This window comes from Propithecus coquereli, unplaced genomic scaffold, assembly GCF_000956105.1.
Source record: "Propithecus coquereli isolate 6110/MARCELLA unplaced genomic scaffold, Pcoq_1.0 Scaffold98, whole genome shotgun sequence".
NCBI classification, from domain to species: domain Eukaryota; kingdom Metazoa; phylum Chordata; class Mammalia; order Primates; family Indriidae; genus Propithecus; species Propithecus coquereli.
In genome coordinates this window covers 1607627-1623803 of record NW_012156173.1, presented here as the reverse complement: position 1 = coordinate 1623803, position 16177 = coordinate 1607627, and the positions used below count along the sequence as shown (strand labels likewise).

The 16177-nt window shown below is 37.5% G+C and overlaps 1 protein-coding gene across 1 annotated transcript in view; it reads right to left on the bottom strand.

Annotated features, from left to right (window-relative positions):
- The window catches only part of ENPP3 (ectonucleotide pyrophosphatase/phosphodiesterase 3), a 75213-nt gene that overhangs the window by 11726 nt on the left and 47310 nt on the right, over nt 1-16177 (bottom strand). Inside the window, exons 13-18 of the mRNA XM_012665169.1 lie at nt 15744-15871; nt 9888-9954; nt 8148-8235; nt 6167-6345; nt 4526-4577; nt 2861-3015 (exon numbers count right to left, since the gene is read on the bottom strand). Coding sequence (XP_012520623.1) covers nt 2861-3015; nt 4526-4577; nt 6167-6345; nt 8148-8235; nt 9888-9954; nt 15744-15871 — 669 coding nt within the window. The remainder of the gene's footprint in view (nt 1-2860; nt 3016-4525; nt 4578-6166; nt 6346-8147; nt 8236-9887; nt 9955-15743; nt 15872-16177) is intronic.

The following is a 16177-nucleotide window of genomic DNA, read 5'->3' as shown; positions in this document are numbered from 1 at the left end:
TACTTGTAGGTTTAATGTAAAATCAAAACTTATTTATTTGAAGATTAGATATTTAAGATCTTGCCTATATATATAACTAAACATATATATATATATATATATATATGGTTGTGTGATTTTTTTCTATAGGGAGAATGATTTCTCGTAGTTCAAAAAAAAGGTTTGCAACACACAATGATTTTCCTAGTTTTTAAAGACTCACAAAACATGATTAGGTCATAATTTATAATAGCAGAGGTAAGCTTTAGAAACAAAAAAAGGCTTTTTAAAAATTCAGTAATGTGTGCTATATACATAAATGGAGAAAGAAAGAGAAAGAGAGAGGCATTTTTCAAAGTTTGTTAGATTTTTCTTCTCTGAAAAAGTTCTTTGATTTCATATTAAATTCAGAAGTGTCTATTCTAAATAATAATCATAATTCTTGCTCTTATTTTTAATTTTTTATCTAGCAACAGAAAAACTGGTTCACACCTTCCTACTGAGCAGGTCCTGAAGCAAAATCCATGCACAGCCTGACCAACCTTAATGGTTTTGAAGCAGTTGTTGTAGGACCATGATTTCAAATCACAACGACTTCCCCAGAACTCTTCTGAGATAACAACAACAAAAGTTAGAAAACCCACCAAAACCACAGAAAAACAAAAGCTCCATAAAACTTAAGGGCACCGGCCAATCGGGTCCATGGTCTAAAAAGTGCTTATTTCAAGTCTGATTTTTCAAGCACAGAGCTGATTTACAACATTTTTATGTGAATCCCAAAACATCCTTGTATGTAATTTTCCTGAACCACAACACACTAACAGAGTAATTTCTGAATTAGAAAGCAGAAAATTGCTAGAATTCCATCCTGTCACATGGAGGGAGAAATACACAAGTAGTTCTGTGGGATCAGTGAAAGGACAGGAACTTTTGGTAACAAAGCAGCTAGTTTTAAAACAATAACAAAGAAGAATTGTACTAAACTCCTAGTCTAAGCCTACTTAGAATCTCTCTGCCTTTGGTTTCCGCTGAAGCTCATATAAATTCAGGAATGCAAGACAGCAGGGGAATGTATTAAAAATATAAACATCCCCTTTAATACCACACAAATCCTAGTACCTGGATTTTTCAAAATAGAGAATCGAATAAGACTGACCTTGAATATGCTGCCCCCCTCAAAAACTAAAATAAAATAGAAATTATTTTAAGGAAAGTTGTATGTTGAAGAAAATCACAAACAACTGAACTTTGTGCATATTGAGAAAGTCATGTTGCCACCAACCATGCCTATGAACTCAGGTAACTGTTGGTAAAATATTTGCCCACATTGGGAAGCAAACAACATTAGTACTCTGTTACCACTGACCGCAATTGAACCACTGGCAGCAACAGAGATGGCTTTCAGAACATACACAGCTTTAATTAGTAACAGGAAAATATGCTTATTTTTCTCCAAAAATCTTGAATTTGAACAAGAAGAGTAAATAAACCAGATACAAGCAATTACTTCCTTTCTATAAAAGAGGTGGTACTCTTAACAAGATCAGTAATTGCTAGAGTTTGTCATCAGTCTCTGGATCTAAAACACTAAGATTATTTCTACAAAAAAGCTTCCTGATTATTTATTTACACTTCTGGTTGACAACAGCACAGCTTTGTCATGAAAAGCCTTTTAAAATAATGATTGGGATTAATCCATCCAGTGCACCATTTCATTCAATGAGCATTTAGCGGGCAACTTTATTGTGCTGGTGACATATTAAATAAAACCATCCCTACCCTGAAGGAGTGTTTGGACTGATTTTTGGCAGACTTTAAGCTTTATTCTAATTTATAATACATTTTCTTTATTGCCAATGAGGTTCAATGCTTAGTTCATACCCTTTGTCCATTTATTAAGTATATGCTTGTCATTCTCTTGTTTATTGGTGGAAATTTATTAGCTATTCTGGATCCTAATTACTATTCTGGACACTCATCATTTGTTTCTTACATGCAATGAAAATATATTGCCCCATCCATAACTTTGTCATTTTGTCACATGTTAATGTTCATATAGTCAAATTAATCAATGTCTTTTGTATTTTCGTTGTTGTTATTCTTCTGTCCTAAGAAATCCTTCTCTATCCCAAGGTCATAAGGATATGCACAAAGGCAAACCTGGATTTATTAATATTTAGGTCTGTTAATCGACCAGTAATTCAATTTTGTGTGTGGTATAAGGTAGGGATCTAATATTTTCTTCCTGTTGGGCAGTCAATTGTAGCACCATTTAGTAAAAGGGAGTTTGCCAGATAGTCAAGAGGGAAGAGGATTTAAATCAATGGATTCTCAAGCTCAGTCTAGAAAGATCTGTGACATAACACATCTGTGCATGTAAGTCTAGCCTGACTTATTAGAGTGCTAGATCCTTCACAAAAGGATTACATTTTATTCACATTGTGTTCCTTGAGCCAATCACAGCACATACATAGCAGATAATAAAGTATATGTTACAAAATCAAATAAATACAAAGTCTTTTATGATCTAGTTATCTTTACTTTCCAGGCGCACCCACCATATACTTGGGGAATACCAAATGAATAACGTGCCTCTGTACTTCCTGCTGCTTCTGTTTGAAATGTTCTTTTCTACCTGCCTTATCAATTGGCCTGTAAACATTTTCTACTTTCTCCAGACAAAACGCAATGTATTCCTCTTTTGCACCCGCACAGCACCTAGAAAAACCTTTACCTAATATTTGGGACATTATCTTACAAGCTACAGTAGGCCAGTGAGCTCCCATTGGAATCTCTGCTGCAAAACAAAATTCAGCTTTTAGAATATTATAGGATTACAAATTTCTCCAGCCTGCAGGGCTCCGTGGACTCTGCAACTCACCGGCAGGGATAGTGTATACGAGCTCCACATGGGCATCTTCAGAGCTTTGCCAAATCCACTGACGTATTCCTTATGGTAAAGGAGACAGTGGTCCACGTTCTTCTGAATAACCCTGGGCCTCCCAAATGGCAAATTTACTTTCACTGTTGCTGTTACTAAAATTAAAATAACATAAAATAAAAAGATTTTTGAAATCAGCAAATGCTTCTATGCATATAACAACTACCACTCTCCTATGGTTTATTACAGGGGATGAGGTACTCTAACAAATGCTTATCATCTTTAACCTCTTTTAATTCTTACATTAACCCTATGAGGTAGGTGTTATTTTTCCATTTTTCAGATTACAAAACTTAGGCTTAGATAAGTAATTTGGCCAAGCAAGATGCTAAGCAAGGATCTGAAGCCTGCTCTCTGTGGCTCCTTATATTTTATAGCTCACAGGACATATTTGAAGAGATAAAACCTCAAAATCAAAAATGCATACTTGATAACAAAGATGACCTACTTTAGTAATTGTCACAGGAAAGATACTGGAATTTTATAAAAGTATGCCTGCTATGGTCTGAATGTTTATATCCCCCCCAAATTCTATGTTTAAATCCTAACCCCAAGGTGATGGTGTCAGGAGGTGGGGCCTTTGAGAGGTGATTAAGTCATGATGAATGGGATTAGTGCTTTTATAAAAGACACCCCATAGAAACCCTCACCTCATCTGCCATGTGAACTTAGAGAGAGAAGGCAGCCATTTATGAGAAAGCGGGCCCTCACCAGAAACCAATTCTGCTGGAGCGTTGACTTTGGACTTCCCAGCCTCCAGAACGATGAGAAATAAATTTCTGCTGTTTATACACCACCCAGACCATGGTGTTTTTTTATAGCAGCCAGAATGGACTAAAACAACATCCTAATATATTTATTTATTTTTACTTGTATGCTATTATAACTTAGAAATCTATCAATTATTGATAGTTGAAAAACCTGCACGCTATTCATGCCATGAATAATACTCAGTAGATTGTAAGAAGATTATCAAAACAACTAACACATTCACTGAACACTTAACTGTAGACCAGGCCCATGTATTAACCCATTTAACCTTCATAGTATCTCTATAAAGTAAGTATCCTCATTTTATACACGACGAAACTGAGACTTACTGAGTTTAATACAAGAATACGTAAAACAAAACAGGTAATAATATCGCTACAGAACAGGCACTTCTGCAACTTCTTTCCATGCATTAATTTTTTAAATGTTTATAGCTACATGAGGTGAGTACAGTTATAGATGAGAACAGTGAGGCACAGAGAGGTTAAGTGATTTGCCCCAGGTTACACAGCCAGGAAGCAGCAGAGGTAGGACTCAGACCCAGGCAGCTGAGTCTGTTTACATCTAAGAAAGGGAACAGGGAACTGCAGATGAGGCAAAACCATTTCAAGGAAGTTATTATGTTCCTGGAACCATTGTAACTACTCCCCCTTCCCCGTGCTTACTACCGTTGTTATTAGATCTGTTGTGGGTTTTTTTTCCCTCCTGTATATTGGCAATAAAATCTTTATGTTTGAAAGTCTCTGTGAGCTTATTTTGGAAAATCCCAGAATAGCAATGTTGTCTTTTGTTAGGTCTAAACATCAAAGACTTACATGTTTTCTATTGACTTACTTTCTTCTTGCGTGAGATTTAGCATTTGATTCACTTGTTCTACACGAGCACTCTGCAAGATATTGAGGGGAGGGGGAGGAAGTAATCAAAGAAATAACACATGTTTTGAAAGGTGATCAAGATTATTTCTGCTGTAATCACATTAAGTGTTTTATTACTGAACGAAGAAGCCAGACTCACTTGAGTTTAAGTTCTGATTCTGCCACTGCTCAGAAATACAGAGATACTGATGCCCCCTGCATCCTTTTTTTATGTTTGTGGGAGTATGCAAAGATACAATTGATAATGGGGCAAAGCATCTGACCACAGCTGGAATCAACTCCTGAGCTGGGACGACAACAACACAGTGATCCTCAAGATTGAACATGCATCGAATCACATGAGGGTTTTGTTAAGATACGGATTCTTATTCAGTAAACCTGGGTTGGGGCCTGAGATGCTGAATCTCTAGCCAACTCACAAGTGATCCAGATGCTGGTCCTGGGGCCACACTTTGAGTAGCAAGGGGCATTCGTTACAGAGAAGAACCCAGGGTTTGGAGTCAGAGAGACCAAGCTTCTGTGACCTCGGACAATTTACCTAACTTCTCTGAGCTCTCTTTAAATCTCTAAAATGGGGAATACCCACTTTGTATTGTCATTATGATTATCTTTTAATAGCTACTTCATTGAGGTTAGCAAGAGTAGCAGGTAGGAAAACCACACCCGTACTGATGATATTTGCTGTGGATTTGACTTTTATTGAGTAGTTTGACAGGACTATTGTGTCTTAAAGCCTCTTTTGGTTGATTATTTATTTCTGTGATATAATGGTATTTTAAGGATTAGAGAATGTAAAGTCCTATCCCTTTTATAAGGAAAAATTCTTACCTGAGGCAGCAGATGTTTATTTAGCTCCACAACCACATTTTGAACTTGACATCAAACATACCTTGACATTAGTTTTAATTTGATGGACTCTTGATAACCGGGCTTCAAGTTCATTCTGAAATCCCAACCCCACCCAGGTGCTCTGATTTTCACAGGTGGACTTGGTTCCTATACTTTGAACTCCTATTCTGACCCCTTTCCCTGTGGAGCTTCCTAGCACCAGAACTTCTCTTTGTTGAGTCTCCTGGGATCTAAAGTCCTACTTGTGAACTCAGTCCAGGGCCTGATCTACTAAAAAGACCTTTCCAGTGTCAAGTATCTGTCAGTCAGATTCTCCACTGCTACCCAAAGGAATACCCCACAGCACCTACACTAGTGGATGTGTCAAAGAGCAGGTTACAACAGCCTCCCAGTTCTTTGTGCTCTAAATAACCAAGCATGACCATCTGATTCTTCAACTGTAAGAAGAATGGTTTATGAGGGAAATCAAAGAGAGCTCCAAGATCACTATTTCGAATGGTTAAGGACAGTTAACTCACAATGCAATTAACAATTAGTCTCCAAATAATGCCTTCCAGTTTACAAGGCACATTCACATACTTAATCTTATAATGTATGCATTAGAATCTCTCCTTTCTAGATAGGCTTCAGAGAAACCACATACATTTACTAAGTAAGTATTCAAGCCAGAGCACAAAACTGGTTACAGCCACCCTGGTTTAGACTGGCATGTCCCCTTACATTCCCATGCATGCATCAAGTTATTACTTACATCTTGTAGCTGAGGGCATGAACAGTCTAGAGGATCTGTGGGCAAAGGAGCAGTAAAGCCACAAACAGAAGACGTTGACACTTCCTCTGCATGGGATGGCTCGTAAAAAGGCACCTTCAGAAGATGGTTTAAACTACCATGGGTTCCATTGTTTGGTGCTGGTTGAATGCGTAGGAGATCTGTTTTTTGAAAAAAATAAGTTCAAAGTAGCTTTAAATTGGAAGGCAACAACTCCTACGTGGGAGATGGGAAAAAACAAACACCTACTATCTCACTTCCTTTAATACATTCTGCTGTAATGAGGTCATGTCCTACAGATGCCATTTGTTTTACTGACTTTCTTCCCCATAGTTTCCAGCATCTAGTCTTTCTAAAGAATAAGAGGCAGCTGGGCTCAGCTACTTGGGAGGCTAAAGCAACAGAATTGCTTGATCCCAAAAGTTCAAGGCCAGCCTGGTCAACATAGCAAGACCCTGCCTCTAAAAAAAAAAAAGAAAAATAGGAATAATCACTGCAGATGAACCGCAGGAACCTTCATGAACTGTTTCTGCTCCTTCAGAGTAAAGCTTCACTGCGTAAATGACCACTTTGTCCTTGAGCATATCATGGTTTTGTAGTATAGAAAGCTATACTCTTAATAAAAACAAGTTTAAAGAAGTCAAATAATTTAGAATCTTACTTGTAGTATATTTGCTTAATTATATGAAAATTCTGTAAGGATAGATACTTTTTAAAAATTAAAATTTTGCTCAATATTTACAGAACTTTTTCTAATTTTTTTCTATGAAGACAAAACATACAAATATTTTACAAACATAGCCTTTTAAGTGGCTCCAGCTGACTTTTACCTACTAGACCTCTCCTAGGACTAGAAGTCTATCTAGTTCCTTCTAACCATCCCTCAAGGGGCAGAGGTCCTGATCACAAATCCAGCCACGGGAGCTAACAATGTAAGTGGTTAAGGTTACAATATACCATCTTTAGATGGATACGTTTTGGTCTCTAAGTCACATTCAATTAAGAGAGTCACAATCAAGATTGAGAGGACAATGGTGAGCAGGTTTATGCCCAAATTCCTAAAGCTAACAGTGCAATTACAGCTTACTCATTGCCTTGCCTACGTAAATGATTTGTTAATATAATGGTCTGAGGGAAGCATGTAGGTACAGAGGTAGGTTAGGCTCCCGAAACCCTAAGGTTTAAAAAAAACCTTTAAAGTTTTTAACATTGAGTGTAATAACATGTCTATCCAAATAGGACTTTCTTTTTTTTTTTTTTTTGAGACAGAGTCTCACTGTGTTGCCTGGGCTAGAGTGCCATGGCGTCATCCTAACTCACAGCAACCTCAAACTCCTGGGCTCAAGCGATCCTCCTGCCTCAGCCTCCCGAGTAGCTGGGACTACAGGCATGGGCCACCATGCCCGGCTAATTTTTTCTGTATATTTTTAGTTGTCCAATTAATTTCTTTTTAATTTTTTTAGTAGAGACGGGGTCTCGCTCTTGCTCAGGCTGGTTTCGAACTCCTGAGCTCAAACAACAAATAGGACTTTCTTATCATCCTTTTATGTCAGATGCCTTCTGTCTGTAATTACAAGAATATACTTGTGTTTTTAGTGTGCTTATCCTGCTTTGAAATGTTGGAAGTGTTATTTTATTTATCTAAGTTTTATTAAATTGTCATCTAGTAAATAATTAATTAATGATTATTATTTTATTTATTATTATTAATAATTAATATTTAATAATTAATAGAGAAGCTTGGTCTCCTGAGTTCTAGAGTTGATCATTACTAGTAAAACAGAAAGAATTCACTCTTATAGCTGAGTAATTCTGAATAATAAATATTTCTTCCTTGTCTTTTTTTTACTTTCTGTCTTCTTGCTGCAGAGCATCTAGCCTCTGGGATTCAATTTATCACCAATGTCAAATTATATTTAAATCTATGCACACCTTGCTGGGGAGTTGATGTAAATATACTTACCACACATTAGGTTATAGACTTCAATATTTTCAAATGGTTCGATTTCAGTCTTCTCTTTGAAACTGGGTCCGTACGCCAAAAAGAGAGCCTGGATTGTAATTATTACTAGATGTCAATGAAACTCAAAAAAGTGACACACCTTCCTTCTGTAACAACTCTCCTATTTGTTTTAGGCCTCTGTGAGGATTTGTTTTTTGATTTACAAATGATTTTCATATCATTTCCATCCCTGATGTTTACCAATCAAACATAATCTGTGCTGTGTTTATTCTCCTGTCTCTACCTGCTTCCATAGCAGGTCATGTGCCAATAGAGGAAGAGGATATAAGCAATAGTGGACAACCAGTATCGGTATAATATCTGGATAATATATATTAGAAATTAATCGTATAACATCATATGTTCTTTGCACATTCCTTTCATATCATTGCTCAAATATGTTAATATATGATGAAAAATGTTGACATTTCTAAGCATTAAATTTTTGTGCAACTTCCTAATCCACTTATTTCTCCTCTTTCTTTTTGGGATGAAGAGATCTAAATATTTTGATTTATATTTAATTAATTAATGTTAACCTAATTATATTATTTATAACAGATCTAACTGGTTTAGATTGTAAACAACTAGAAGAAAAGTATCAAACATAGGTAAGAAATTCTTTTTTGGTAATGGGGATACATATAAATATATATATATATTTTTTTGAGATAGAGTCTTGCTTTGTCACCGTGGGTAGAGTGCAGTGGTGTCATCATAGCGCACTGCAACCTCAAACTCCTGGGCACAAGGGGTCCTCCTGCCTCAGCATCCCAAGTAGCTGAGACTATAGGCCCACACCACAACTCCTGGCTAATGTTTTAGTAGAGATGGGGTCTCGCTTTTGCTCAAACTCCTGAGCTCAAGCAATTCTCCGGCCTTGGCCTCCCAGACTGCTAGGATTATAGGTGTGAGCCATATGTATATTTTTTTCCCCAAGATAATCATCAAAGAATTGGAGACATAGGTTTTTCTTGCAGTAATTAATTTAATTATGAAAAAGTACCCTAATTAATAGAAAAGCTCTGTCTCCAGAGATTTTTCAAATATTTACAAAGAGATATAGCTCACCATGACAACGCTAAGAAGCAGTATAGTCATAAAGACCCTAACGCACGTTTTTTATATTTGGAAAATAGGGTGTGTGTGTGTGTGTGTGTGTGTGTGTGTGTGTGTGTGTGTTACAAATGAAATTAGATAAGACAATCAGGTTTCAAAAATCACAAAGCTTTACCTTTGGGAGTATATCAGCTGCATTTTAGTCATAGACTCAGATACACTCCCAACTTAGGGCCTTTGCACTGGCTGTTTCTTCTGCCTGGGACACTTGTCCCTTGACAATTTTAAAGGCTAATTCCTTTACTTTCTTCAACTCTCTGCTCCAATGTCACCTCAAAGACTCCTACTCTTTCCATCCTACTTAAAGTTGCATACTTCCCCCAGGGTGCCCCAAAATACTCCCAATTTCCCCCTTACCTTGCTCTATTTTTTCTTTATTTTCCATAACAGTTATCACCTAATATACCAAATAATATATTCTTTTGTTACACCTACTGTCTGTATCCCCCTCTTAGAAAGAAAGCTTCATGAGGGCAGGGATCTTAATCTGTGTTGTTCACGGATGTCTTCAAGAGTCTTGAACACTGCCTGTCATAAAGTAAGTGCTCAATAATTACCTGTTTGTAAAAAGCAGTACATTACCTCCATGCTTTTAAACTCATTGTTATAACCGTGATTGCCTCCTCCACAATATGAACTTGTACTACTCCTATAAAGAAAAATATTATTACACACTGATCAATATACTGATGTGAGCCCTTATTATAGCAGCTTTAATGGATTTTTATGTAGCCTCTGCTTTTATACAGGAACATTTTTCTGTCAACAGCAGCTTAAATATGTTTATTTTCATGCCCAAATTCATAAGCATAATGGAAAAAACAGAATAGTAAGAGAGAAGAAAGCAAAATTCCAGGGTCTACAAATAGAATTCAAAAGTCTTTTGACTCTCAGATATCGAGAAAAGGATAGTAACAAAGGCACAGATTAAAAGAAAAGAATTTGTCCTCAGCTCACCTGTACCTTTCGTCAGGGCAAGTTAATGATAACACAGTCATGTGTCACTTCATGATGGGACTATGTTCTGAGAAATGCATCATTAGGCGATTTCACTGTGCAAACATCACAGAGTGTGCTTATACGAACCAAGCTGGTACAGTTCACCACACACCAAGGCTACATGGCATAGCCTATTGCCCCTAGGCTACAACCTGAACAGCATGTTACTGTACTGAATACTGTAGGCAACTGGAACACAATTGTGTGTCTAAACGTATCTAAACATAGAAAAGGTACAGCAAAAATACAGTATTATAATCATCTATGTAAGTGCACCATTGTTAACCAAAATGTCACTATGCAGCACGTGACTGTACTTGGCAAGGAGCAGTTTGAGAATCTGAGTTTCAGATTCAGAGCTTATTTTTAGCTTTTGGGATTTTCTTCCATAGGCTGTTACTGTATTATTTGAAAAACTTTTCAAATTTAATTAGTTTGATTTTTTGCCTACCTTTTCATATTTTAATCTTCGAATTGAGCAGTGTTTGCGATTTTACACATAGTTGGTTTTCATACTTGGAAAAAAATAGGGGTAAACGAACTTAGATCTTTTAAAGCAGCAGTGTTTTACTGGGTCAAATTTGGTCTCTGAAGGAAACAAAAGACTCCTATTTCCAAAAGTCAGCCTTAAAAGGTTTCTCTCATTTGCTTCCCCAACCCTCACCTTCTACCCCTGGGGCAAATATACACACACAAACACACACAGGGTTTCTGTTTGTTTTTACATTGATGGCTTAATTGAGAACAGGACAGTAATTTAGTGTCTTAAAAAGTCAACATTAAAAAAATTCATAGCTGACTTTCATTCAGTTTAAATAGAAAATAAAAATAAATCACAAATCAAAAAACAAAACACAACTTTGACCAGGCCACACTCAACTCTACCCAATAGAGGAAAAAAAGAGAAGCTAAGTAAGTACCTGGAATGGGCAAAGCAAGAGGAGTCCTATTTTATAAGGGGTTTAAACTCAATTCCCCTAAGGGAATTTTATGTCCTTTGTTAATTCCAATAAAATCGTTAGTATAGGGTAAAACTTGTTTTAAAAAATACTTTTAGGCCAGGCACAGTGGCTCATGGCTGTAATCCTAGCACTCTGGGAGGCCGAGGCAGGAGGATTGCCTGAGGCCAGGAGTTTGACACCAGCCTGAGCAAGAGTGAGACCTCATCTCTAAAAACATAGAAAAATTAGCTGGGTATGGTGGTGTGCGCCTGTAGTCCCAGCTACTTGGAAGGCTGAGGCAGGAGGATCGCTTGAGCCCAGGAGTTTGAGGTTGCTGTGAGCTAGGATGATGCCACTGCACTCTGGCCAGGATGACAAAAGGAGACTCTGTCTCAAAAAAAAAAAAATTTTTTTTTTTGTTCTTATTGCATAGATATTGCGTTTCCCAAGATTACCGAAATAATTTGATTTGAGTAATGAAGTTTCAAATTCTATGTGGAAAGCTACGGTGTTCATTAATGAAAGAAAGAACAAGGTTTTTTGAACCAAGTCTTTAGTCTTTCTAAAATTTTTTAATATTTCCATATCCTTAATTAAAAAACAGTGGCAAACATTGCCAAATTTCACTCAGAAGCAAAATATTTAAATATTTTTTGTAAAAGTTTTATTTTCTATTGCTTTCCAAGTGAAACCTTTGGAAATTGGCTCATGTTCATGGCTTCTAACTATGAATTTGGCTCTGGAAATTGCATATGGAAATATGGTAGCTGGCATTTGGAAAAGATGAGTCGATTGAGCTGTAATTGAGCTCACCTTCCAAGTCCTATATGAAACTTTTCCTAACAAGTTCTCTATTATCTTCTCCATGTCTAATTAATACAGCTGAAATCAAGGCTGGGTCTCTGTGCCACAGTAATGGCACAGGTGGGAGATGAATGAGTCTTCTCTCCTGATGCTCTATTACGTGCCAAGTCCTAGCTTCCTCTGCAGTACCTTTCTTATTTGTCTTTTCCTTCCTTTCCTCTTCTACCGCCACTGTTCTAGACTGGATCCTCATTACCTCTGACCTGATTAATCATCCTGCCTTCAGAACTTTTTCATCTTCCCTCATCACACACACACACACACACACACACACACACACAGACACACACACACCTAATCTTATTTAACCCTATTTTTCACTGCTGGAAATAGAAAAACACATGTTCTAATGAGAACGAATGTGGGTCAGAATATAATGAACCAGGACTTAGCACTACCCTGGAAAATCTAGGTCATAAGTTAACCATGATACTTTCCTGGAGATGCACGATGTAGCTATTTTCACCATCCTCATCGTTCCACAGGCTCCAGGGCTGTCATAAGGCTGAGGAATGGGTCACTACCTAGCTTTCTAACAGGCCTTCTGCTTCTCCCCAGATCCTCCTCCATGTAGCAGCTAGACGGAACTCTCCAAAATGCAAATCTCACTATAGTCACTCAAGCCACCTTTTGACTACCAATGGCCTCCTACTTTCTTCAAGATCAAAGTCACACTGCTTAGTCATAACATACCAGGCCCTTCACGCAGACAGCGGCTTCATCCAGACAGTGCTCCAGCAGTACAGAACTACTAGCAGTTGCTGGACTCTAGTTCTTCTCTCAGGAAACCTGCCTTTTCTCTACTCTTCCTTGCCCTAGAGCTGCTGCTGGTTTAGAAAAAGGTGTCCAGCTGCTCTGGGCAGATTATTTAGAGAAAGAAGCACCTCTTGAAGGATGTAGCCTGGCAGAGCTCAGGGCTTGGCAAGAAGATGTCACTTTTGGCAAAGAAAAGGAGTCCCTTTCCTCCTGCCAACACAGCCCTCATCAGGGCTTGGGGAACTGAGCAAGGATTGGATTTCCACTCCCACTTACCTTCGTGGCTGGCTGCCTCCGAACAATGCACAGACTGCACCAGGCAGACCTGCTGAGTGGCGACATATAGCCTGCCCCATCCCAAGTCTTCGAAACCCACATCAGGAATCACCCCTACTGGGAGGCATTCTCTGATGGTCCTCAACATCCACACCTGAGTGTGTAATCTTCCTTTTGCTTCTTTGAACCTTGTACTTGGTTAGAGTCTAGCAGTTAGCATGTGATTTTAACTGTTTTCTTCCTTCCCACTGGGCGAAAATCCCTAGGATAGGGTCTTTGTTATCTCTAGTTCTTAGAAAAGTGCTTGGGATGTATTTGTCCGTTGTTTATTCCAAAATAAAAAGCTAATATTCGTGTTCTTTAAAAATGCATTTTAACAATACTTTGACTATGTTTTTGAAACACTGGATTTCCCCAAATTAGTAAAATCTAACAACTTCTAGGGAAAATAGATTATACGAACTATTGAAATTTGCTACAATTATGAAAAATGGGTCTAATCTAGTTACCAAATAATGTACATTATTACTAATGATAATAGACTTTTACTTAGAAAATAGGTAGACTGAGACTCATGGTTTAAATGTTGGAGAAAAGAGTGAACCCAGGATTTATTTATTTTTTTTTTTTTTTGAGACAGAGTCTGGCTCTGTTGCCCTGGCTAGAGTGCCGTGGCGTCAACCTAGCTCGCAGCAACCTCAAACTCCTGGGCTCAAGCGATCCTCCTGCCTCAGCCTCCCGAGTAGCTGGGACTACAGGCATGCACCACCCTGCCTGGCTAATTTTTTCTTTATATATATTTTTAGTTGTCCAGCTAATTTCTTTCTATTTTTCAGTAGAGACGGGGGTCTCACTCTTTCTCAGGCTGGTCTCAAACTCCTGAGTTCAAACGATGCGCCCGCCTCAGCCTCCCAGAGTGCTAGGATTACAGGCGTGAGCCACTGTTCCCGGCCTGAACCCAGGATTTAATCAGTCAGGTTCCCTCACTTGTTCTTGTTAAGGCTGTATTCAAAATTTCCTTTGATGTAGGTTAGTTTATTTTGTATATTAATGGCAAGAGAATGATAAAACTAAGCTAATCTTGTGCTACAGAGGAGAAAAATAAAGCCCTAAGTTATTAATTTTTGCACGTTCCCGTGACTAACTGGGTAGGGAGCCAGGCCGTGAACTCTCAGGCTGCAGTTCTTTTTACATCTCACTGCTGGTTGTTTAAAGGATACAAAGCTCATCACCTGAGACTGAGTATTCATGTATGATACCCAGAGGTATTCTGATGGCCAGACTCTCACTTTATAACCCTTTCTTATTCTGCTTCTTCATAGTGGTCTAACTTCTTTAATCTCATACTTCTAACAGTGAATATTTGTAGAACATAACCCTATTTGGGCATATATTAATTTATATATTACATACCGAAATTACTAACAATATTATGTATTTAATATCAGTAAAACTTAATTTTACTCACATATTTGAGAGAAATACTTTTAGAAAATGTCCTGAGCCTCAGGGCAACCACAGATCTATACAAAGGGCTAAGAAACTTGGATCCCGAGGAGACAGGCCAGTGCCATCTAGTGACCCAGTGTGGAACTGCACACTCTCTGGCCCATTGGGAGTTCCCAGTTATCTTGTAGAATAAGCCAGTTTCTTATCCTGCACATGTGTGTTGGAGCTCAGCCTAACTCCCTTGTCTTCTTTCATCCCCTCTTTCTTTGTCAAACATATCTTTCAGACACTGTATTGCCATTGTCATTGTATCCCCTGGCATTACATTCATACATATAAGATGGGCCAGAAAATACGATCTGATCTGGATACTGTTAATATCCACTTATGCATGTGGAAAAATAGTGGAATGAAATACAAAAATAGGAATCATCAGTTTAGCTACCAGAAAGTGTATACTTATTTGTTTGCTGACTTATTATCCGTTGTCTCCACTACGGTATATGCCCCATGAGGGCAGGGATCAGGTTTGTACCCCAAATGCCTGGAACAGGGCCTGGCACACACATAGCAAGCATTCAATAAAATTTTGTTGAATCAATGAATTAATTGGTTATTTGCGATGGAATGATTCGGAATGGTTTTTGTTTTCTTTACATTTTGCAAATACTCAATGATCAACATGAATTACAATTATAAATAGAAATAAGAAATAAATGTTACAACAAATTCATTAGCTCAGCTGTACAGCCATAAAAGTGCTCTTTTGTAAAAATCCTAAAGCTGACAAAGACCTTAAAGAGCTGTCTAATTAATCACTCACTGCCAGCCTAGACAACTGATATCACCTCTCTGCTGGACATTATGGTGGGGGGTATTATATTGATGCTAACAATCTCTAGGACAGTGGCTGGAACAATCTCAGCCCTCTTCCTTATTCTCATCTGTATTGTGAAGACTAGGATGCTAAGATCAGTAATCTAATAACAATAACTTGCAATACAAAAGTGCTAAAAAAGCATTTAAAACGTCAATCAAATGTCAATGCCCAGGAAAATAGACAATGATCATAATAGCAGGGTAAGGTTAAGTCAATTTATAATAAAAGATGATTCTTCAAAGTATTATGAGATAAATTAATAGACACACGAACCTCGTAGCCAGCCATTGTCGATCCACCATAAGATTGACTTTGTCAATTCTGACGTTTTTGGCATAGTGTAGTCGTTTTGGCAAATCAGGAGACAAATAGGGTTTGAAATGCTGATCGGGTTTTCGGCACTAAGAAATGAGTAAATATATCATGACATATAAAATATGCAAACTAATTCAAAAATTTCATCTTTCTAAGACAATTTATGAAGCACCTTTAAAAGTAAGGGGATTTAAGCTTGGCTAATCAAATAGAAATATTAAACCTATTATTAACATGGTCAAATTACCTAATTATGATTTTTACTGTTGCAAAATTAATCAAGTTGCTATTAAAAATCTGGTTTAAATTTGGTGTTTGATGTTTTAAGTTTTTATTCCTGGGTATACATTTTAAGCCACCATAAATCACCTTCTTTTTTTTTTTTTTTTTTT